Below are 25,818 nucleotides of genomic sequence, written 5' to 3'. Positions count from 1 at the left end.
GAGGAGATGAATTGATCCTCGCACACAGTACATTCTTCAATGGCCCCTTTCGATAATAATTTATCAATTTCTATTCGCAACTACTCCATTTCTTCGTTAGAAAAAACATGTGTCTTTGGAGGATTTAACTGATAGGGTTTATGAATAAAGGGGATTCGATACCCTTCCAAGTAACTCAAAATATATTTGTCGGATGTGATTTTTCACCAGTTGTCTGTAAAGAAACGTAGGCGTCCAGCTGTTTTTCGTACCTGCGTTACTTCTTTGATGAAGATTGGATCGTCGTCCGAGAGCTCATCTTGGCTGAGCTCGAGGATGCACCTTGACTCGACCTCTTCTTGAACAGGAACTTCCGAGATTTTTGTTGATACCCCGTCTGACGAGAGTTCGTAGACGGGTACCTCGACTTTCCCTGGGCCTGTGATCTCATGGTAGTTTTAGGTTGAGGTTTCTTCTTAATCTGTTCACAGGCTTTGGCGATTTCTTTTACATCCTTAACTTTATCCTTTAGGTCATTCCCATAGAGCCATTCGTCAGAAATCATCGCCTCAACAGTGGGTTTTATTGATTTATTGAGTTGAGGGGTGATGAACGACTTGCGAGCTACAGACTGTTGAAAAAATACGTCTGTTATTAGCTACCCAGCATGGCTCAAATAATCAGTGAAGACGTCCTCGTCTAGTCCCTCATCTGGGGGCATGAAAATTGCACCGCGTAGTGCAATCAACGCTGAACCGATACAATTTTGTGTGTCTGAAAAATGTTGGTCACGCTTTTTTGCCATGTCAGAGAGAAGAGGGAGTATCTCCAAATTCACCTTGGGAGCCTCTGTGAACAGATCCTCTTTTCGATTGTATGACTCCAAGATTTCAGTCTTGTTTTTCTCTGGGAGTCCCTGTTTTACCCATTTGGACCAGGTATTTTTCAATTCACCGTGAAAAATTACTTTTTTGAATTTTGATTCATTTAAGTCTACTCCCAGACCTTTGAGAATGTTATCCTTTTCAGTTGCGTTTGCGGAAGCATCTGTCACTGGACCCTTGGGATTATCTCTCTTGTTCGTTTCTGCGGTATCCACAGCTGCTACGGGAACATTCTGTTTATCCTCTCCGTTATCTGCAATATTTCGACAGAAAACGATATGGAGAGACGAACAGAGAAATGGAGAAGATATTGAAGCACTTGTTGTGCATGTCAGCCTCGTATGGAGGCTGACTCCCAAATTTCATATGGAATAAATGGGCAATATCCTTTACTGCGAAAAAACTCGTATGGAGTTTACTTACCAGTAATCTCAGTATTTAAAACCTCAATATTGGGTAGCTGAGCCCCATTAGTTGGTGGCAAAGCTTGAAGTTGGTTGAGCTGGGCTCAAACTAGGCCCTCAACGGCCTTTGTTAGGTTATCCAGTTGTTGTTGCATTTGGTCAAGTTTGCGTCTCTTATGTCGACGATCTGATGACCGTGATCTGGACCTTGACCTTTTCTTTTTATGCTCTGGCATATTCCAGTAGCATGAAACGTTGTAGTTTATGTTTAGCTGAATGAAATGTGTGAAGAGTTAACGATGAACGTGTCGATACGTCGGCACAATGAAACAATATGAAGGTAGTGGAGAGTGAATTATAGAGATAACATGGCGGATAGCGCCAAAAATTCAAATTTTTAGCTTTGAACGTTGTGATATTAAGCATGACAAGCATGACTACAATAATTATCATTGAGAACGAGACTTGCAATATAATTGAATTTATTTAATTGACATTGCCTCAATGTTGACAGCCAACGGGAAAATTATTGAACGACAGAAAATTAGCACTTATAATACCATGAGAGCTTCAAAATGGTCGGGTGTTTCCCGACAGCTTCATTGCAAAGAAATGAGAGTGTCAAGTTTTGCAGGTTAAAAAATTGCGAGTGCTTGCGCGAGTGATTTTTCATGTAAAACTTGACATGCTCGTTTGTATGTAGGGAAGCTTGAGGGAAATACCCAATTGATTTTGAAACTCGAGTGGTATTCGGCAGACTATTTCCTTCTTCAGAATTTCGACCGAAAGAATTATTTGCGAATATTTTCTTAGTTACCATGGATAACGGGGTATAACCGAAAATTAACGAAATAATATGTTACTTCCTCGAATGCAATGATTCTATTGGTCGAGATTCTGGAGGAGGAAATAGTCGCATATAATACCACAAACACTTCAAAATTATCCGGTATTTTCCGATAAGTTCATCGCAAACAAACGAAGAAGTCAAGTTTTTCGGGTAAAAAAATCACGAGTGCGAAGCTCGATTTGTCCTGAGTGGTTTTTCCTGAAAAACCTAACGAGTTGGTTTGTATACAAGGAGTCTTGAGGGAAATCTTTGATTAATTTTGAAACTCGAGTGGTATTCGGAAGAGAATTTTTCCATTCAAATTTCGGCCAAAAGAATTGCACTACGAGGCGAAAGCCATCTGTCAGTTGCAAAAATCATCCGTTGTATACCGTGATGACTATATAAAATAATAGTCGAATAGTGCAATTCTATTGGGTGAAGTTTAGATGAAAACAATTCTCGATATATTTCTTTTCCGATGGATTCACGAGACGTCGAATACCACAAATCTATTGTTTGGAAGGGTGATGCGGGAAATAATCAAGGATGGCTCTAAAACTAAGAGAGATTGCGAATTTTCACTGAAAAACTGGGCGGAAAGGGAAGGGGGGTTGTACATCGAGACTTAAATACAACATGCCTCCCATCTGCTCCACCCTCAATTTTTCAGTAGAAATTCAACATCCCCCCTCCCTCTTCTACAAAACCTTCTATTTATACGACCCACCCACATAAATCTTCATTCCCATTCTCTTTCACGAAACAGCCCCCGCTCCAAAAATAGGCCACCAATGCAAAAACCCCTCCCCAATTATAACACCACCCTTCCACAAAACACCCCTCTTTACAAACCCCCTCTCTTTACGAAACCTCCCTCTTCGTAGAACCACCTCGTTACAACCCCCCCATATATGACTCCCTATATAATTCCACCCTTTTACGCCCTGCCACACACCTAGATCCCCTTATGTAAAACCCTCTCCCCATCGATGTAACCACCATTCAAGGAAATCCGTATATGAAACCCCCCCCTCGGATATCGCTACCCTCATGTGCAATCCTCCCATACCTGAATAAGCCCTCTCTTTACAACCCGCCCTGCCAAAAAAAATATTAAAAAATTCTATATTTTAGCAAATATTTTTTCTAAAATTAAGTATATTTTGGTTTAAAATTAATCCTAATTTTGATCATTAATTTCAAACGATTTTTTTTCTGAAACGTAGTGAAAAGTTTCTAGATTTTAGAAAAATGAAGATTAGAAGCCACGGTTTCTAAAATGTAGAAACGTTTTTTATAGCTAATCCATTTTTTTCTCTGAGTAGCCACGTAGAACCATTAGTTTGTAGACTAGCCACAAATGATCCGAATTTGAATGACAATAGTGTTCGACTAACGGAGGGTCAATTGTAAGCGTATCCAATACGTAATTGGGCTACCCCAAGTTTGTTTTGCGGTGTGGGCATCCTATTTTTTCTTTTTAAGTAAAAATATTTCGGGCAATTGTCAGGCACTCTGGTCCGGTACTAGCGTCTACCTATTACACGAGAGATTCCTAGTTGGATTCCGACCTAAAGTGATATTTTTCACAGGAATGTATCCTGATGATCTTGATTGGTAATAAGAAGTTCCGGGTCATCGGTGCTATCCGCAATGAGGAGACCTGAACTGTAGGCCTATTCTCGAGTGGATCACTAATATTTCCGTTAATGGAAGAGGTTCCCTGAATGGAACGTCTAATCCGTCACTTCAGGCGTTGCGTTTACTGAACGACTTTCGTTAATGGGAATATTTGCGATTCACTCAAAAATCTCCTTATATGTAGGCACGTTCTGAAGCTGTTTCCCGAGATATCAAGTAAGGGTAACGTAAAAGGTGAAAGTTGGCCTTAATTGGGTGAGTGGACTGGCTCAGATAGAAAAATCGACTAAAAAAGTAAAAAACGCAACTGCTAAACGACAGGAAACGTCTAACACTTGAACGAATCCTCTGTAAACGAATATATCCCAGGAAAAGGAAGTAGAGAGTGATAAAGAAACTGAAAATATTTCGTAAACTAATGTCGAGAATCATCCTAATCCCTCGTCTACTTATCGAAATATGCGGTAGCGTATTGGCTATCAATAGTTTTTTATTTCAACTGTCCAACACATCATGTCGAACGCTAGCGGATCTGTATATGATTGAAATACTCTCTCTACTACCGCCGAAGCTCGTTTATTGAATAAAATAAAAACCAGATAAGCCACGGGAACAATACCCTTATGCATGCACTCACACAAGCTTCGCTCGCACGCACGCAAGGCCTACGCATAACTGACGTGCGCAACCGTCTAAAGTGACCAGTGGCCTCTCACCTGAGGCGCCACTTGATGGACAGGTGTCCAATGAATGCCCCCAGTGTACATTGCTTTTCCGCGAATACGTTATTCTGTTAAAGTTCCGCGTACTAGTTCCTCTCCGTCATCTTGTTCTGCGAACTGTGTTTCTCATTATTGTGATCCGCACTAATTTCTTGATCAGTGTAATTATTTTTAAACGAGTGTAAATATTGACTTTCATTTAAATTAAATTGACTGAGTTGACCAACGTGCACGTGGGGTGATTTGTGGACCTTCTCCCGCTCCTCTTAAAATCAATTTAAATCTCGCCCATCGCTCGCAAATTCCGCAAATATCAGATGCGGCATCGAACATTTTGGTCCTTCGAGCCGGATCCGCGGAATATTTTTTTGGTTTTTCGGGTTTTTCGCGGGTTTTTCGGGAGTTAAGTAGACGGAGTGTTCCCGACCAGTGGTGCTCATCGCTCGGCTCCAGTGGAATTTGAATTCGTCCGGCTCAAGGGCCCTCATCCAGTTCTCTCCACACCGCTTCAGAGATCTGCGATACCGGCCAGGCAGGAAATTCAAACTGACCAGCGCTGTCTAAAGGGAAGTTTACATTGTTATTTCTCCTTTATTGATTCTTTTGGATTTCTTGTGCCTGGAACCATTTGGACTTGCATTGGCGATTTAATTTATTTTGTTGGATATTCGCTATTCTTCGGAATTAGTTTCGAAATTTTATTATTTTTGAACCCTTCTTTTTTTTGGGATCATCGGACCTGCGCCTACGGTCTCCGTATTTTTTTTAACTGCTCTTTCTAAAGAAACAAAACCGAGTTTAATTCCGGATTGCGACCTGCGTTATTGCGTTTTTTTTTCTTCTCTTTGTTTAACGCATATTGTCACATTCAATATGTCGGCTCTTGAAGCAACTATCACGCTTCAAATGACTCGCGCAGCATTTATCGTGGAAACTTGCAACGAAGCAAAGGGGAATAGTGCGAAGCAGCTTGGACTTACTGCGCTGGAGTCCAAGTTGGCACTGCTCGAGAAATATTGGGACAAACTTGAGTCCACTCATGAGAAGCTCGTAGCTAGTAGTTCGAAGATGGAGGGTTTACTGGAACTCTCTTATTTCAACAATCAGGTTTTTGACCAAGCTTCGACTAAATACGCGCCAGCTAAGACCGCGATCACGCAACTGATGGAGAATAAGGGGGCTCCGAACCTCAATCAGACCATGCGCGGGGGTCAGACTGAGGGTCATTCGTTCAGCTCGACACGTAGGGCGCTTCCAGAGATCGAACTGCCTAAGTTCTCTGGAGTTTATAGAGAGTGGAGGCCATGGCGTGACTTATTCCGCTCTCTGGTCGGGAATAACCCTGACATTCCGGGAGTTGAGCGCATGCTCTACGTTCGTCTCTCTCTTTCTGATGAACCACTTAAGCTGATTTCGAATTTGCCCATCTCGGAGGAATCCTTCTCGATAGCTTGGGGAATCCTTATGAATCGCTACGAGAACCAACGTTTGCTAGTTTCAGCTCATCTAGACCAGCTTCTATATCCGCCTTCGATGTCGTTTCACAGCGCCATGGAGCTCAATTTGTTGACCAGCTCAGTCACTGAAGCACTCAGCGCACTCAAAGCCCTGGGACAACCTACTGATCAGTGGGGTGCAGTGGTTGTCCATGTCATTGTCCATCGACTATCCGACAAGCTTCGTGAGGCATGGGAAAACAAAATCGAGGCCTCATCTGAGTATCCTTCTCTTGACAGCTCGCCGAGTTTCTACAAAGTCGCTTCAGGACGATGGAAACTTTAGAAGCTGGGTCTAGTTCTCTCAACTCAAGCCCGTCGAAATTTTCGCAGCCCAGCGTACAATCTCGTCCTGCGTCGAAGTCCAGCGGCAAGGTCAACGCAGTGACTTCCAATCGGCCAGCTTACCATCCGTCTCAGCAGCCTCAAGGTCCAGCGCGCAAACTACGGTCCTCTCCAACTCAATCATGGGCTGAGACGGGCAGGTATCCCTGTTCATATTGCCTTTCGCCAGCTGGTCACAAGGAAGTCGTGGATCGTCTCTATCTGTGCTTCAACTGTCTGGGGAAGTACAGCATCAGGGTATGTCAGACCACTCGTAAGTGCTTCCAATGCCAGGAAAGACACCATACCCTGCTACATTTGGATCGTTCCCGTCGTCCAGCTCAGCGTGGTCCAGCGTCCCAAGTTTCTCTTAAAGATTCAGGAGCGCAGCGCCCGAGTACTTCCGCTCTATTGACCAGCGTACCTGTCGTGACTTATACTCACACCGGTGACTCTACTCAGGCTACGTCTTTAGCTCATCCTCAGGCCTTCAAGCGGACTGTCCCAAGCGTCGATTTCTTGTTCGGCTCACAGTTGTTCTGCGCAAACCTCTCGGCCTGGAGTCCTCGCCACTTGTTTAGCTGTTCTCGTTAGCGATTTTTGCCCCGGCATCAAGTTCGACTCTTGTTGGATACAGAGTTCGAACTCTGGCTCATCTCAGATAAGCTAGTTCGGAAGTTAAATTTAAAGAGAATCCGTAGTTCTATCCACATTACAGGAGTGGGAGAATCATCGTTTGGGACCACGTCCGACGAAGTACATCTCACGCTACAATCGATCCACTCAGAAGAACGCATTGAAGTTACAGCTCACTCTCTTGATCGTCTCACCTCAACGCTACCATCCTTCTCAGCAGAGGGCCTTGAGTGCGATCATATCGAGGGTTTAGAGCTTGCTGATCCTCATTTTCGAGTCTCTGCACCAATTGACCTTCTCGTCGGTGCTGATGTTTTTGGCCAGTTCATTAAGCCCAACGTGATTAGAGGAGGGGTTCAGACTCTAGTCGCTCAACTCACCAGCTTTGGCTGGATTGTTTTCGGACCAGCGGGACCTGATCAACCAACATCTTGCTCTTCTCATCATCTCAGCGTATCGAACGACGAGCTCAATGACCTTTTCACCAAGTTTTGGGTTCAGGAGGCAATTCTTGGACGCATTGACGCGAATCTCTCAAAGGAAGAATTGGAGTGTGAACAGCACTTCCGTCAGACTCACTCAAGGGATAGCTCAGGTCGATATGTCGTTCGCTTGCCCTTCTCAGCTCCAGTTTCGTCATTAGGGTATTCCTATCGTCCAGCGCTAGCTTGTCTCCATCGGATGCTCGGTAGAATCTCAAAAGACCCGCACTTTCTCCAGCTCTACTCTGACTTTCGTGATCCTTGGAATTTCGTGGCAACTAGTTCGAAGTGGACGTGAGTCTGCCAAGGTCTGATGGAATTTACGCCTCCTACGTTCTCGGCTGTACTCACATCTGAACGTCACTGGTGAACTACGATGGTGATGTTGTTCTTCGAGAAACTATTGTCCTGAGCATTATTAATCTTTTTTTGTTACAGACCTACTCGATAGTGTCAGCTGTTGCTGACGGCGAGGGAGAATGGTCGGTTTTTCACCGAAGTATTTTTCCATACACACACACACACACTCATAGACACGCATGCACTCACACAAGCTTCGCTCGCATGCACGCATGGCCTACGCACAACTGACCTGCGCAACCGTCTAAAGTGACCAGTGGCCTCTCACCTCTGACACCTGAAGCGCCACTTGATGGACAGGTGTCCAATGAACGCCCCCATTTAAATTGGGGCACGTTCGGACCCTGGATGATCGACACCTGCCACCTTGCGGTCCTTTAATCGGTCTCATTTGCATATCGGCCATCGTACAGTGTACATGGCTTTTACGCGAATACGTTATTCTGTTAAAGTTCCGCGCACTAGTTGCTCTGCGTCATCTTGTTCTGCGAACTGTGTTTCTCATTATTGTGACCCGCGCTAATTTCTTGACCATTGTAATTATTTTGAAACGACTGTAAATATTGACTTTCATTTAAATTAAATTGACTGAGTTGACCAACGTGCAGGTTTGGTGATTTGTGGACCTTCTCCCGCTCCCGTCAAAATCCATTTAAATCTCGCCCATCGTTCGCGAATTCCGCAAAAATCAGATCCGGCATCGAACATAGACCAACATAAAACTAATGACTTTCTCATTGTTACAAATAGCAGTAAAATCTTGCTAAAAAAATATCAAAAATAAATATTTTTATCAAAAAATTCTGCCAGTTGAACGTTTTATTTGATCGCGCTTAGAAATAAGGAAGACAATTTTTTAGAAGAACAATACTTCTTCCGATGCTGATTTTTCATTGATTTCTCAATTTCTTCCAATTTTTTATGGAAAGTTCTGTTTTTCTCAAAAATGCAGGCGGCTGTATCTTAGATACAGCTGTAATTGTACGTGGATACATTCATGGTCTTTCCTTTTTTCTCGAATTTCTTAGAAACTCCTTGCACTCCCTCGAATTTTCTGGAAACTCCTTGAATCCTCTGGAATTTTCTAGAAACTCCTTGAATTCCCTCCAATTTTCTAGAAACTCTCTGAATTTCCTCGAAATTTCTAGAAACTTCTTGAATTTTTTCGAAATTTCAAGAAACTTCTCGAATTATCTCGAAATGTCTAGAATTTTCTAGAATTCCGATAAATGGCGTTGCACATAAGGACCGTTTCCCAAAAGGACCCCTCATATTGAAACCATAGACGTATCCACATCAATATCTAGACTGACCGTATCACTGCACCAGATATTCACACTCTTTTACTTTATATGATGTTAACTCTTTGATTGTCAATTTACGACTGACGATGGAGCGCGCCGATCCGTCTTTTATAGGGGATTTTGAATTTAGAAATTTCAGCACTGGAAATTTCTATGATTAACAAACTGTCGGTATCGTACCGATCGGTCGACGGCTGGTAATGTATCGACAGTCAGTATCGCCGATAGATGATGCGGCCACACAAGGATTTTTTTACCGAATGACCCCCCAAAACGAAATCATAGACGTATCCACATCAAAAATAGTCTTCTTCACATTCAGAAGCAACCAAAAAATATTTCGTCGCCCCGTTTTCTTTCATAAAATATTTATTTTTGCTGTTTACCAGGAAGATTTACTAATCCCCACTGACAAAATAACTAGGTGCAAAGTCACAAAAATGTCTTGGTGAAAAAAAAGTGAAAACCTTTGTAGGAAGAAAATCATAAGACATTGGATGAAATGAGTATACAATGCTATCTCATTGTCAATTAGCGACGTTTCTCTTTCAATTAAAGCTTCCTCAGGCTCTGGAAACAATGAGATAGCATTGTATATTCATTTCATCCAATGTCCTATGAGTTTCTTCCTACAAATTTTATTAATATGAATATGAACAACATCATCCAAAGTGAAAACCTCACGATTTAGCGGGATTTTTTTTAATGATTAGCTTGTCTATCTCTCATCCATCACAAAGGTCCGAACATAACTATACAAGCAAATAAACATCCTCCCCCCAATATTGTGTAGCCATAAAACGGCAGGCACGTGAATTTAGATGACATTCCATTCATGTAATTTTTTCTCTGCCAATCTATTTTTTTCTCTTACATGTGGATAACCCTCAAGGATATCAATTTTGACTCACCCCGTGGAGGTATCAGTCTGGTGACTGAAAAGGGTCGTGAAACATCAAGTCGATTGATGATACAGAATGCGGTGCCAAGTGACTCTGGACTCTACACCTGCAAGCCAAGTAATGCAAATCCCAACAGTATAAGAGTTCACGTTGTCAAAGGTAATGATTCTAACATCATTAACATCTCGTAGAATGAGCTTTCAATTGTCAGGCTTACATTACATCTTCTCCTCCGCCATTAAATGAGTAACTGGAGAGTCGAGATACATTAAGTTTTCAATTTTTTTTACCTTCACCGGGTTAATTCTCTCATTTGGTTTTAGCATCTTGTTTCCTTCACTCTCTTAAGAGTATTTCAAAGGATTATTGATCCAGTGGCATTCAACTCTGAGTGCCTTTAGTCTGGACCATTTCCCATTCAGAATACTTCGAATCATTCATGCATCTTCTTCCCTTTTTTCATGTTACAGAGGAGCATCCAGCTGCAATGCATCATGGAGCCAGTGCGAATTTACACACCGACTTGAGATTTCTTTTGTTCTTAACTACGATAGCAACTAAGATTCTATTTATATGAGATCCATTACCTGCATAAATCTGAATTACCGGTGAGGTTGAAGTTCAGTCGGTCGTAAATATTTCTGGCTTTGAAGAGTATGAAAAGAAGGAAAATCAAGACGAGGAGAATAATCTTTTCAGCAGGGTAAAATCTACTATTACCATTTCTATTGTACTATTGTGACCAAGAGAAATTGTTTCTTTACGTATTAAATACACGGCACAATGATTTATAAAGATGTAGTATTTTGTTAAAGTCCAAGTTTCAAATCTAAGGATTAAAAAATGTCATAAAATCATCATCGAGGATACAATTACCGAATAATTGTAAATAAAACAATTGTATGTACATATCAAGAAATCCAATGTCTTTGATATTATTTTTACTATTATTACTCCAGTATCTTCTTTTAATTTGGCTAGGGAAGGATACATAAAATTTGGGGGTTTATTAAAACAGATTTGCACAAGTGAATTCGTCAAATATTGGTATATCACTAAAATTGATAAATCAACAATTATATATTTCATGTGTTCAGTCCGTCATTACTCGACGCTATTGACAAAATCAACAACCTTCGGATTTTTATTGTGCGATCTAGCCGGTGCTGTCCATGCACGACTGTGTCTCCCCCACGGACTGCAAATATTTGTCCTACTGTTGTTCACATCCTTATCCTCGTTTTCTCGTAGTACCATATGTTTACCAAATACAAAGAGACCAAGACCAAGATAGGGAATGAAATCCAGGGAATCTTGCTTGTAAGCGAGTTGGAAACCTCCGGTATCAGCCGACGGATCGAGTGGTAAGTCCATCACAACTGCAATAAAAAACGATTGAACATAAAACTCAAACTCACCTCGTCCAAACATCTACATTTTTTGCTTCTAAATCCAAGGAACTCTTTGAAATTTCATGGAAAAACGCTTGGAGCAAGTCCTTGGACTTGTAGTTGAAGTTGGATAGAAATAAAAGACAACGTAGAGAGAATAAAAACATGGGAAGAGGTGAGGGAAAAAAGTTCAGCGAGGACCATTTACAATAGTCCGAGTTGTTTGATTAGTGGCCAACTCGTGCCGTCAATACAAACACAGCTAACGTGAGACCCACCGGTAAGTTTTCTAGTGAGTGCGGAGGATGAAGGATGAGGATTGAGGTAGAAAAGTGGCCAGAAAGAGTCGCCAGAAGTCATAGAACTTTCTTATGCGAAGGCTCAACTCCTCGCTCCACGATTCTCACCTTGTGTTTCTTTCACGATAGTTGACAATCTTAAACTTTGCTAACCTTTGACAACACTCTCAAGTACGGTATCATAGAGTCGTTGAGTTATTTTTGAACTCGGTGGATGCATACGTGGGTTCGTATTAATTTCAATTAGCCATACGGACAGGTCATCCAGTACCATAAAATCAGCGCCATAAAGTTCAAAACTGCATCGTCTACGATCCATATGCTCCTGTGCCGCCAGCATCGTCAGCACAATGGCCTGTGACATTTTCGGATATATAGTGTCGTAATATGGCTCGCCGCTAAATCCCCGAGTCCTAAAACGTATAAAGAAGAGAAAAAACGAAAGCTGGTGAGAAAGGGAATATATATTTTAGCACCTGACAATTTCATGTCCATTAGTGGTGATGAATTGGAGTGGAATATTTTTATCATAAATTTTATCTACCCCATCCGGACGAATGGAAACGAAACGTGAAATTACTTTAAATATTCGTTCAGCATTTTGCAATCCCATCCTCGATCACGAATTGATTCTTCAGTTTCATCAATATTGTCCCTTTTACGTCTCCGCCGCTTCTCGTAGTCATATTTCTGCTGAATAGCGGTATTACAGAGATGAATTGCCTCGTGATAAGTGGAAACCGAGTAGGGCTTAGAGCTGAATCTTAATAGTGCTTCTCTGTAGTCAAAGTAAATATTAGAAATTGCATTCATGTTTTTTTTTGAGAGATGGAAAATTGTTTCAATGCATTGCTACAGTTCTTCAAGGTCTGTAGTTTATATATATATATGTGTTTTTTTGAAAATCCGTTATTCATAAACGAATGGATGTGGAATACGGCCAGTTCCACACCAAACCCGAAGCCCTAAAAATTCCATGTCGAAGATTTTTGAATTATCCTCATTTTGAAAAAAAAATCATCAAGAAATATTCATAATTACCGGAGTTTCATAAATGTTTTCAAAATTTGTAGTTTTTCTTCGATGAAATTCATTTTTTTAATGAAAAAAATGCAAGTTTTCAAGAAATATTAACTTCCGTAATGAATTATTAATAATTTTGTTTTCAAAATGTACGTCCGATGCCCAACACTTTCAAAAAAATTGTTAAAGGAATTCCCGACATAAAATTTCTATGGTTCGAATGTGGTGTGGAATTTCTCATATGTGATTCATTACTTAAATAACCAGATGGTCAAAGGAAGTGTGCTGGTCACGAGATACCACAAACGAATGTCAAACTTCGTTTCTTGAATCAGCAGTGGCTTTTCTGCAGTGAAAAATAAATAAATTATTATTTTCACTGCTCTAGTTTTTCTTGTGACATTAAATTTTGAACACTAATTAATCAGTATCAATTATTCATGAGAAATAAAAAGCCACCTCTCACCGATGTATTTTTGTATGATAAAATAATCCTTGGGTTTAGAGTCAACTCGACGATATATATCTTTGATACAGTGAGATATACTGATTCCAGTGCCACAGCACAGATCGCTTGGTTTTAAAATCCAAATATTTCTCATTCCATTGAGCTCAAACTGCGGGTCGCATTCCCCAAGTTTTTTCAGAGTTTCAAATGCCAGTAAATAGCATTTCTGGAAAAGGGAGTGAAAAATCAGGGTAAAGCTGACGATCAGAAAAAATACACCGAATACTAGTGGGAATTTTATGGAATATCACTTGATTTGAGGAATGGAAGATCAAAGCGTTGTGAAAATTTTCGTGATACAGCAGAATAACATTCGATATCATAAACATCTTTTAGTATTATTATAACGGTAATATCAGAAATTTTATGAATCTTTAACACATGAAAAAGTTAGGGAAAAAGGGAAGCGCCATCGCCAAAAAATTCTATCAAGATTCCTATGAGTTTCTTGCCGAATTCTATTGAAAATTCCGTAGCCATGGCGTGTATTCCTTTCAATAGAAAAATTTGACAAAAAATTGTGCAATAGGAAAATAATCGACTTCGACTCCTGATTTTGACTCCTGACGTCGATACAGAGGGAGGGATCTATGTGTTTGGTTGATTAGAGCTTACACAATTTTCCAACGAGATTTTCTGGAAAAAATGATATGAAACACGAGTTTAAGCAATGATTATTTGGGTTGGGCATACACTTTGAGGATTACAACGACGATTAATAACTTCGGTTATTTGAAAGGTATTTTGGAAAAAAATGATTCGTAAGAAATTACTAGATCACCAAAATATTCATCATTTTATGTTTGTTGCTCTGTCGTTTCTCTCTCTCTTATTCGTCATTAATATTTCATAATTTATGGAATTTTATTTCTCACATTTTATTTTTCCCTTTTGTGATTAACTGCTTTACAACTATTAACGCTTTACAATCATTGTGTTAAAGTTTCGCCTACAGAAATTTCTGAGCATGAAATTTTCCATAAGACATTTTAATAATAATACCTATAATAATTGCCTCGTACGAATAGAATATCTAATTTTCAGAAATCTCTGTACTGAGGGCAGTTAACAAGAATTGTCCTATAGGAAAAAACTCCTATAGAAAAACTCATGATTCTCAATAAAATCATGGACAGAATAAACAAGTTGATACAGATTCTTCACACACGTAAATGTAGTTTTTCAATAGCTGAATCCATTATTTCATACTCATGAATTGAATTTTCCCTAACATTTCTTTTCAAATAAGTAAATTTCATGCAAACCTCGAGTTTCACCGGAGCATCCTCCTCAATATTGGATATTCCAAAGCCTCTGTGAATAACACTTGAATAATCTTCAACGAAAGTATTCCACTCGTCATCCGTAGTCTCTAACGTCCCCACTTGATCAATATTCTCATGCTCAATATCAACTAAATACCTCTGACATATTTTCAGTGCAAATTCCAATCTACTGATAGGAATCGACTGACTTTCCTCCACAACAATACCCAACCCGTCCTGAATTCTCATGACAAACCACTTTAACAAGCCAACGGCTGCTGTACGACGAAAATCCTCTAAAAATGCATTTGCATCCCGAGCTGGATTGTAACTACGTGGAAACTCGAGGCTTGATACATCCTCCTCATAAAACCAGTGCGCCTGTTCAAGTATGCGAGCCATACCCAACTATTTTAAATAAAGAATGTAAAGAGAAATTCTTGAAAAAAATGTATCCTCAAAAACTAGATATTCAACTATCCTAGGTAAAAGGTTGTACTTTTGATGTATAAACTGAGGATCTTTCGAAACGATTTAAAAGAACATTATGCTTGAGGGAAGAATCCCACTCAACAAAGTCATTGCGACAGTCCCAAATGAAGTCTGGTGGTGTAGTTCGTAAGAGAGCAAACACAAGTGCTTTCTCGTTTAATGAGCCGTCTCCTTGGATAATATCAACCAACGATTTTGAATCCATACTCATGATACCTGCTGATATGTAGTGGATTTAATTGCATACTTGAAGGAAAATCCAAAGAGTTAGAGAACGAGCGAAAGAGATTAAACTCACCATAGGGTAGCATTCGGGTTTTAAAGGATTCGTACTTCTGCAGCCAGCCACGTGCTTCAAGTGCCCTCACAAGCATCGGCAGATCTCCGCGTATTAAAAAGATTTTGTGTCTCTGAAAGGAAAATTCCACTAATGGTTACCAATGGCCTAAGGCTAAGATGCAAGTAACTCCTGAAATCGTGTTGTCATCCGCCAATCAAGTTGATTTAAAAACACCCATAAAAAAAAAGAAATCTCATGATTTCCAAATATGGAGTTATTTCGTGGAGACAGCGCGTGTGGGGCCGTATTTTTGCTGGACTCCTTTCTCGTGTTGTAAGTCCCAAATATACTGGGTACAGTACGGCGACACAGATTTTCGTACCTGCCATCAGCGGCGAGTGACCTGTCCGAGTCTGCCTTGGATAGGTGTTGGTGAAATGGAAAGAATTAAAACATACTTAAAATACATCAATAGAGTTATATTATATTATTTATAAAGAATTTTAATTGTTTATACACTAATTTTTCTGATAATACTAGACTAATTTAAGTTTGAGTGCATAATTGATTGCACATATCACTTACCAACTGAATTAAATTTAGGGGTATTTGATATGACTCTACAGAATCGTGAAGCTAACTAACTTATTTCACATTCTTTTTGAAATATGTGCGAAAGAAGTGGTATTTTTTTCCTACAAATTTGGGAGTGAAGGTTGCAACAGGCAAATCGAATTTCGGGAAACTTCCTTTGATTTTCTTATTGGTGTAGTTCTGAAGAGACGACGCAAAAAAAATCCTGTGAAATAATTTATGATTTCGATTAGTGTGCTACATTTGGCCGGTCATTTTCTGTATTTTCTACGGCTTCATTTATATGAGACGGATCATTACTTACAACTATTATATTTGGAAATCGTCCGCTAGATCTTCTATGATGATAAAACTGATCGTTGTGATAAGTATAATTACTTAATTCCAATATTTTAAAATCTGGATTAGCGAGATTGTAGTGGTTTTAGTTATGAAGACATTCGGTTAATTTAAATGGAGTCAATGGAAAAATGATTAATCAGGCAATCATTTAGAATCATGTTTGAAGCCAATGAAATTATGAATTCACTGCAGTTATTGAAAAAACCTGATGTCATTGGGTGAACATTACTGGATTCTGTTTGTACAGTTATAAGCGCCCTGCTTAAGACAAGTCGAGTACACAGAAAAACATACTAGAAAGATAACCGTGCTCGCACCCTAAACTAGTTTAACCCTCTAACTCGCAAACCGTACAAAACCGAATCGGTGTGATGGCCGCCAATCACAGCGCGCCACGCGATGTGTAAGTGAGAAATGGTCATGTGACTATTCCCTCACTACTTTCGTGTCAGAACCGTTGTAAGTATTGCAAAGCTATCGGGGCCCTCTGCATATTCTCGTGTAATACTTAATAGAAGTTTTGATAGATAGACAACAAATAATGAGAGATAAAAAAAGAGAAAATGTCAGTGATAAAGAGTGCCTGGAAAAAAGAATGAAAGGTTCTTTAAAAGTGTATCTGGAAGTCCTGGTAAACACGTGAAACAAAGAAAGATACCTTTAAATTGGGAAATGAATCCAGATGATTTTTCAGCAAAGAAAAAGAAAAAAAATGATGAATCACTTGAATAAAAATGCTCTTCAAATATTAGGCATTATCCAGTGCAACCATTTGTTGAAAATCGAGGTCCTGTTCATGATTTGGAGTTTGATAGCAATGAGATATCTTGTTTCAAATTGCTTCTTTTCTTCCTTCAATTTGTTTCATCGTATCTGCCAATAAATTACTTGTACAAATTTTTATATTTGGGACTCATGTATTCAAACGTGCGCTTTGCGCTACAGCACTATTCGCGCGCACACTACTCATTCCCTTCCACGTCGAACGTCTGGGCCCTATAGGGAGTGGGGATAGAATTGCTAGTCAGATGGTTAACATGGCTCTGTTGAGGAAAATTTACTGAGAACAGTAAGAAAAATCACTGTCCTTTTGGGATTTTTTTGTCATTCCGCCCGTAAGGCTGTCTACAGCTGTTATAATAGTAGTATATTACGTGGCAAGCGCCCAAAAGAAGTCTTTGCGAGGCATGCGATTTTACCGTGAAATCGTTGCCTCACAAGGAGTTCTTTTAGGTGCGAGCCGCATACACTATTTTTCGTGCCGCCTGATGCAAATTCGGCAAAAGAACCAACAAGGTGAAAATTTCGCTGAAAAAAGAATTCAATAAGATTTAAGTAATAATTCACGTAGGTAATGTTTTATTCATTACAATTTAAACATTTGAAAAATAAACAATACTTGAACCACCATCTTCAATGCACGCTAGTTTAAGATCGTGTAATTCTTTTGTTCTCAAAAATCCAACAATACGCAAAACTAGGCCAACCTGTAAATACACAAATTTCAATTGTAAATATTCATTCCATCTGTAAATATTATTTTTCATTATAAATATTATTCTGAATTGTAAATATTACTTACTGTGGCAAGGAGATAAAACGCATCACTGGTGTTTTGCAGAAACATTTGAATGTGATCCCAAGTCAGAGTTTTTGATTTCTTTGGTGTGTATCCTTTTGTATTATCCCGTAAGAAAACTTTCATGTGATAATATTAGGTGTATAACTTAATCTTTCGTTTTTTTTCATTGAGTGCCGTGTCTTATTTAAAATTTAAATATTTACGCGTCCGTTTGCGCTTTGGAAGAGGGAACCTTACTGTTTTTAATACGCTATATGCCATGCCTGGAAGAGCTGTGTAACTTCGCAAAATAGTAGTATATATACAGTAGTATATTGTATACAATGGCGACCGATACGCAGCACATTCGGCACTGTATTCTCTACGAGTTCCAACAAGGGAAAAAGCCATTGAAGCCCACGATTCAAGTTGTTTTACTCTCGCAAGTAATATTGTGTCCGATGATACTTGTAAATATTGATATAAACGCTTTTAAGATAGTGATTTCGATCTCAGTGACCGGGAATGCCCTGGACAGCCTCTGAAAATTGAAGATGCTGAATTGCAAGAATTACTCGACAAAGACTCAATGCAAACCCAAAAAGAGCTTGCAGCTCAGCTAGGAGTTACTCAAGCAGCAGTCTCTAAACGATTATATGCAATGGGAAAAATACAAACCGTAGGAAGATGGGTTCCACACGAACTGACTGAACTTAACCGCGGTCAACGCATGAACACGTGCCTTTCATTGCTCGCTAAGCGCCAGAAGAAAAATTTTTTGTCAAAAATTGTGACGGCAGCTAAAAAACATATTTTTTTTGCTAATTCCAAACGGAAAAAGTCATGGGTGGATCTCGGACAACCATCGACATACACTCCCCAATAAAAAATTCACATGAAGAAGGTTCTCCTCTGTATCTGGTGGGATATGAAGGGTATACTGTATTACAAACTTTTGGAAACGGGTCAGACAGTTACTGCAGAACGCTACAGTCGACAATTGAACAAATGGAGCGAGGGACTTGATGAGAAGAGGCCATTTACTGGGCAAGGGAGCCGAAAAGTCATGTTGCTCCATTATAACGCTCGACCTCATATTACTCGCGCTACACAGGGAAGGATTTTAAACTTGGGCTGGGAGGTTGTCCTGCACGCGGCTTAGTCACCGGACTTCGCCCCTTCCGATTACCATCTGTTCCGGTCCATGCAGCACGCCTTGGAGGAAAGGCGCTTCCAAACTCTGAACGATATACGAAAATTCGTCGGTGACTCCATCTCCTCAATGCCTGCAAGTTTTTTTCGCGATGGCATTCGTATATTGCCCGATCGATGGCGCTAGGTCATCGAAAACGATGGACGATATTTCGAGGATTGATCTAGTATTTATATATTTTATATTGTTACATATTTTTTTTTGGTAAAAAACGGAATGATTAAGGTATACACCTAATATTTATCGATGCCAATATTGCGATTTACTCTCAAAATTCTCTTTAATATTAAAAATTTATTCCATATTGTCAAAGGTGCATATTTGATTCTTGATATGAAATAGTCTAATATTAAACATTTTTTATTCCATTTGCTATTGAAGAAAACCCGCAGCAAGGTTACGGAATTTTATTTTTTTTAAATTGAATGGGCGAAAAAATGATAGAATTGTTAAAAGAAGTTTAAGGTACTTCCGCCGTAAGCTCAAAAAACAGGAGTGGGGATGAAAATTGTGCACTCTAATCTCGTTTTTACGTCCTATCCGCCAACGTATAACCCCCAAAAACATCATGATTTTGACGCACATTTTGAATAATAACTCATGATTCCTGTGGTCATGAATAATGACATTGCAAGAATGTATTTTGGAAACATGTACGATGCGATAAATGAAGTATTTGGATTCTTAGCATATTGTCCATGGTTGTCGTTCCCCATTGAAATGTGTCTCATAAGCCTCTGTACAAATGACAGTTTTAATTTTTTTCTCTACAAAAATCAATGTGGTGAATCATGTTGGGACTTTCGGGACAACTTTCTAATTTATTGAAAGAATATATTCTCAAAATTTCAACCCTGTAGCATATTTCCTTCTACCCCCATATGACTTCTGCGGAAATACCTTAATACAAATCCTATTTAATTTCCTAACGATTGCGCTAGCTTTTTCGATTAAATGTTTTCGTGTATAGGATCACTGCGGCAGTAATTTGTATATTTTTTCCACCCATCATTCACTCGTCCCCGGAGTTCTCTCGGTTCCGGCCCCCCTCTGCGAAGCCCACTGCATCTGCGGCCCCAGGGAAATGATCGGAGTCACCCAGTGTGCTGTTTGAATCAACTCTGCGGAGGAGGTGCAGCATCAGTCTACGAAGTTTCTCTTGAAGTTTTCGAGCAGAAGTGATTAATTTGTAGAAAATCTGAAGTACTTGTGGCGAATTTCATATACTTTAAAAATTAGAAAATTAATACAAAAATGAATTAAAACCACCTATAGACAAACATTAACGCCCGCGTCCCGCTAGGCGCCAGTCTATCTTATTTTACCACGTGAAAAATAGACAAAATCATGTAATTCATGAAATTCTCCTTCTTAATTCTGCAAATAACCCGAACTCTGGATTACGACGGGGAGGGAAGACGAAACTCCCTCTCAGAATTCCCACACAACTCCAAACAACCCTCAATACCCACGAAATGAAACGCTAACACCAGGTTTAATGCTCTAAAGAATCACGTGTGTATTGAACAAAAGATAAAGAATAATATATACAAAAGAAATAATTGCAAACTAAGCCCAAATTGAGAATATAAAATATAAGGAATCAACGCAAGAGTCATCCAAATTAATATGACGAAATAAACTTCCCGAAATTACCAAAAAATAGCAACACTCGATATAACGCAAATAAATAGATAAATCAAAATCTATGAATTATAATGAGGGGGAAAATCCCCCGAAAATGGTCTGAGACAATGAACCGCGAGAGGAAAAGCCACCAAGGTGGGTACTTATTTCACGATCACCAGTGCACGAGGTCCAGGGTCGTCCAGGAAACGTCCAACCCATGTAGCTGCCGCTTGCCGGGTCTCTTCACCGTTCAGGTGCTCCCAATACTTGAATTTATGCTCGCAAAATTGTTATCTGTTATCTGGTATCTATTACAGTGTCTCGGAGAGAACTGAGAAACCGTGGCATTGCCACGTAGGCCCTCAGTCTCCAGAAAAACAGAATAATATTAGGAGCGGGGGTATTTCCCCCTTCCACGACCTGGAAATCTTCGAAACTCTTGACCATCGACCACTGAACCCGTGTACCGATGAGTGAGATATTTGCTACAGTTAATTTCGCCGCTTTCCGATGATGCCCATAGTGTCGTCATCCTCGGGTCTGATTGCCCCGGCGGTCTTCCTCTCTCTGCCCCTCTCGCTACTCTATTTCCCTATCCTTCAGGTGGGGCTTGGAGTACCGTGTTAGGTGTTGGGGTCCTCTTGATGTGACCCCAAGAGATTTTTGTAGGGCTCGTCCTCTTCTTTATTCAGACCCTTTTGCTCCAGGACAGGTCAGACGTAATTAGCATTTGGATTCTCATCTCCACGTTGCTCCGATTGTTTGATATTGTCTGTTTTTCGGGGAAAAAGGAGTGCGAGCTCCCTCCAAGACTCAGATTTATTTTTACTTTATTCTTATTTTTCTCAATAATTTGACCGCCCTGCGACAGTCGCAGTCGTCTCACGCTTCTTTTTGGCGTTCCCGAATTTTACATTGCCAAGTAAAGGGGGTCTGTCGGGTTCTGTTACCTTGGAGTTGTCAGAGGATGTCACATTTCCGAATTACTGCAGATTGATTGGATTTAAGGAACGGCTCTAGACGGGAGCTGTCAAGTCAATCTCATTGAATTTTCCTTAAAAAAATTAAAGAATGCTTGGAAGATGGTGAAATTTAGGAGAATTTTTTTTTTTTCGAGCGGAGTGAGTACTACAACAAGGATTTTTATCAACATTTCACTACCTTCATTAGATTCAGCGATATTTCTTGGAAAGTCACTCTGAACGGCTTAAGTGAAGTTGTTTTATTTCAGGGTTGATACACACCGAAAAACCTAAACGTAAATAACGTTTAAGAAGTCGTCTTTTAAGCTTTCAAAAACGGATTTTATGCTTGAAGTTGAAGCATAAATTACGTTCAAAATCACCGTAAATTACGATTACATAAACCGTAAATTACGCTCAAATCGTCGTAAATTATGATTACATAGACGTAATTAACGATCTCGTATTCGTAAATTACGCTAAAAGTTACCGTCAATTACCATGATTTTTCAGTATTTTTAATAAACGTAATTTATGTTTCGATAAACGTAATTTATGTTTTGATTAACGCAAAAAACGCTTCGTTTAGGCGTAATTTAGGTTTTTATTTTAACCGTAAAATACGCTTTTTTAAAGCCTAAATTCCGATTTTTATGACGGAAAAAAGTCACCAGACATCATATTGACGTTAAGCCTAAATTACGTTTATCAAAACGTAATTTACGTATAGGTTTTTCTGTGTGTAAAATTTCATAGAAAAACCAAGCGAATTCGCTAGACGATTCTATTGGATTTCCATTGAGCTTTCTTTTAGTTTTTGGCCGATGCTATTGGAATGTTCAATAAAAAATATTCTATAGAAAAAGTTGCAAGAGATTTTTACCGGTGCTTCACCAGCAGAGATCCCAAACTAGCTTGGCATCTTCTCTATCGCTCAATTGTTGAGCGCCAGCTGGATTTTCACGGAAAATCCAACGGTAAACCGGCTTCAGAGGATAACTCATCTACCGTGAGGACTTCCCGTGGCGGGACTAAATATGCCGAGCCAGCATCAGCGTAATACGGTAGAGTGGGTAAGGTCCACCATACTAGAAGTAATTCACTCGATCGATCTTCGTCTTTTCAGCCGAGAGATCTCGATAAAGCATATCTTCTAGGAGCTCTTTCTCCATGTATCTTTCGCCGATGATGTTTCCATTCCTCTGACGTATTTTTGTCTCTCCAGAGTGGCTCAACTTTGGAGAGGTCGACCATTGCCTGCGAATCCTTCTCACTCCTCGGAGCGCCGAATATTGAGAGGCACATGCGACACGGGTATCCGGAGACTTATTCTCAACCACCTGTGCCCACCCCAATTCAACCTCAATGTTCGGTAAAAGCACTATCATCGCGAGCCAAGACCCAGATTACTCGTCATGGAGGCACGTGCGATCGGGCCTCCAGGAGTCGACCTAACTCCCGGCCCACAGATCCACGCTAACACCACTTCTTTCGTCCGAAGTGATGGATCCGTGAGAACATGGAATTAAAACATCCCACGTCCTCAAAGTAATCCGATCATTCTGTTTGGGACGCCCAAGCATCCCATTCTCTCGCTGTTTTGGATCTTGTCCCCACAACGAACCCCCACAATCCATATGGATTAATGCCAATAACAACTGTGCCGATTAACCGGAAAACCATCCGCTCGACTCAAGTGGCTGTCACCAACTGTCCCGAAATCTACTAGGGCCTCCTCCCCCTAATCTGAACATCTCAGCGGTGGTGGGTCATCCCTTACCCCATCGCGACCAATCAGCTCGACGGCAATCGAGGGGGCGCTAGTCCTCTCACCTAACCGTTGGTCCCTAGTCTAAGTCGATAGCGCCTCTAGAATCGCTCAGTTGAAACACCAGTACGTTCGCCCATTTTGTCCAAACACAGCTGGGCGAGTTTCTAGATATGACGACAACGTATCGACAGCCTCTCTATAATATTCAGAAGCATGGTTTCACCCAAACCACGCCTCTTGGCATTATTTGATTGATCTATTCACCTCACGCGCGGTTCACTTTAACCGCCGTTCGATGTCACTCTCATCTCTCGCTCAGCTTCTTCAGCTGGCATTAGATGTCGCTCCCCACTCTTTTCCTCACATTAACCATTCTTGATTCATGGGTTTTCGTGTTGGTAAAACAGTTTTTCAGTAACGAGAAAATCTCGTTACAAAGTCAATAGAATTAGTTTTCTCTATACAACTTATTCTATTGAGATATTTTCTAGAGAATTTCCTCGGCTCAAATTTTCTTAGTGTTTTTATTTTATTTTCTTTATGAGAATGAAAGAAAAAGAGAATGAAAAAAAGTAGGAAATTGGAGTCGAGGGAATTGAATTGAAAATATGTCAATAGAATTTGTTGTGTACAAAAATCGAAGTCTATTAAACATTTCAATAGAATTGTCTAGCGAATTCGCTAGGTTTTTTTATGAAATTGCGTGTTCAACCCCTCGATAGGAATTTGTTTCCGTCTGCAGCTTCTGAGAGAATAAAAGAAAGAAACAGTCGCTGAAATTGATGAAATATCCGATTGCCCGTTCAGTTTTGTGGTTGTTGCCGGCGAGTGAGTGTCAATTGACTGTCATTTGTTTTATGTCATTATCGTGATCACTTGTGCAGTGATTTAGCTTGCCATATTCGAGTATTCATCGAGTAATGATGGGAAAATTGGGTTCGTCAGGTATATCATTGGATATCAAGGGTCAGATTGTGGGGATGTGGCAAAGGCGAGCATTATTATCATTATCATATTGCCAGAGATCTGAAGATTATTGTAAGTTCCATGGCAGTGTCTATTCACACGGTCCACGGTAAATTTTACGGTAATTTCTACCGTGGATATAAGGTAAGCAGTGGGGTACGTTAGGGCCATTTTTTTACCGTGGGTAAAAGGTAATTCTTACCGTGGATATAAGTTAAAGCAGTGGTGTGCATCAGGGCCATTTTCACCGTGGATATAGGGAAGATTTTCACCGTGGATATAAAGTAATTTTTTTTTACTGTGCATATAAGGTGAGTGAATGGCGTGCAGTGTTTCCACTTTTTACCGTAGATGCAAGGGAGATTTTACCGTGGATCTATGGTGATGTCTACCATGTATATAAGGGAGATCAGTGGTAAGCATCGCGTAGGGAAATTATCTCGCGGACCTAGTTGTATTATGGGTTAGAGCCTTTAAAATTTTAAAGATCAGGGGGGTGATGACCAGGGTTAAACGAGAGACGAATAAAGTTAGTAGGCCAATCAAATAAGGACTTTTTCTTAGCCGAAATCGAGGATGATAGAAGAAGGATAAAAACCCTGAGATATCATGCGGAAGAATGATATGAAACACATACTAAGTTTTTGGAATTGTAGCAAATCGGAAAATTGTTTGAAAAAATTCAAAACGGAAAAATTAAGCATCCACGCGACCTGTTTTGCTTTACGCCGACGAAACCGTGATAGGATAAAAATTCATAAGGCTTAATTTGTAGAGCATAAAATTTTCTACAAAAAAGTCGATGGCGGCATTTTCGCAATTTAAACCGTCAAGTCGCCAAGCGCGCTCAAAGTTGAACTACGAAAAAGCTGATTCGCCGCCAACGCCGAAAAGTCCATTTTAGTTGCAAAATACAAATAATTCTTCACAGAATGTCTTCAGGAGAGGAAATTTTTTTAAAAACATTTTTCAATTTTTCAGCAGTCCCCATTTTTTCCTTTTTTTTTAATTTTTCAACCAAAATTTGCCATAACATAACTTTTGATCCAGTTATCTTATTGGAATAAGAACACAAGGTCATTTTTTCTCGTTCTCTTCTCTCCACTTTCACTCTTTTGACCTTTTCACTCAACTTTCATATTTAACTTATTATTTGTTGATAAACTAAAAAAATTACTGTTTTTTCAATATATAATCTGATTGGAATATTTTTGATCAAGTTCGTTAGCTTTATCCCAAACTTGAGTCATTGAGATCAAACTTGAATTTTTTCATATTTTTCTTGGCATTTGTTGACGTAGATTTTTAATAAAATAAACCCTATAAAATATACCCTATATCCACAGTAAACTCTGCCGTGGACCGTGTAAATAGACACTACCAATGTTTTTTTGGGCTCAAATGAAAGAGCGGCTCGAAAAATGGCGTGGAGAAGTCTTTAAAGATGACAAATGTCTCTAAAGATGATGTCTGTTTTCAACTGAAAAGCGCAATTGTGACAACATCGTCCAGTGGGGTCTAGGAGTCTCCCCTGGTTCAAAACCATCTTTAGAGGC

General features: G+C 39.8%; 2 protein-coding genes across 5 annotated transcripts in view; one reads left to right on the top strand and one right to left on the bottom strand.

Annotated features, from left to right (window-relative positions):
* LOC107042704 (zwei Ig domain protein zig-8) overlaps positions 1-10,856 on the top strand; it is a 108,082-nt gene extending 97,226 nt beyond the window's left edge. For all 4 annotated transcript variants that reach the window (XM_015263859.1, XM_015263858.1, XM_015263860.1 and 1 more), the window contains 2 exons: positions 9,957-10,125; positions 10,437-10,856. In XM_015263859.1, coding sequence (XP_015119345.1) covers positions 9,957-10,125; positions 10,437-10,543 — 276 coding nt within the window. In that variant the 3' untranslated portion in view covers positions 10,544-10,856. The remainder of the gene's footprint in view (positions 1-9,956; positions 10,126-10,436) is intronic.
* A 147-nt stretch (positions 10,857-11,003) lies between these two features.
* The window catches only part of LOC107042703 (tubulin glycylase 3A), a 63,161-nt gene continuing 48,346 nt past the window's right edge, over positions 11,004-25,818 (bottom strand). Inside the window, exons 3-10 of the mRNA XM_015263856.1 lie at positions 15,243-15,354; positions 14,952-15,163; positions 14,453-14,860; positions 13,146-13,353; positions 12,935-13,025; positions 12,237-12,434; positions 11,810-12,069; positions 11,004-11,345 (exon numbers count right to left, since the gene is read on the bottom strand). Of these exons, the coding sequence (XP_015119342.1) occupies positions 11,071-11,345; positions 11,810-12,069; positions 12,237-12,434; positions 12,935-13,025; positions 13,146-13,353; positions 14,453-14,860; positions 14,952-15,163; positions 15,243-15,354 (1,764 nt within the window). The 3' untranslated portion in view covers positions 11,004-11,070. The remainder of the gene's footprint in view (positions 11,346-11,809; positions 12,070-12,236; positions 12,435-12,934; positions 13,026-13,145; positions 13,354-14,452; positions 14,861-14,951; positions 15,164-15,242; positions 15,355-25,818) is intronic.

This window comes from Diachasma alloeum, unplaced genomic scaffold, assembly GCF_001412515.2.
Source record: "Diachasma alloeum isolate Michigan unplaced genomic scaffold, Dall2.0 Dall_scaffold_00512, whole genome shotgun sequence".
Taxonomy (NCBI): Eukaryota; Metazoa; Arthropoda; class Insecta; order Hymenoptera; family Braconidae; genus Diachasma; species Diachasma alloeum.
The sequence above is the reverse complement of the archived record's forward strand: the minus strand, read 5'-3'. Positions and strand labels throughout refer to the sequence as shown.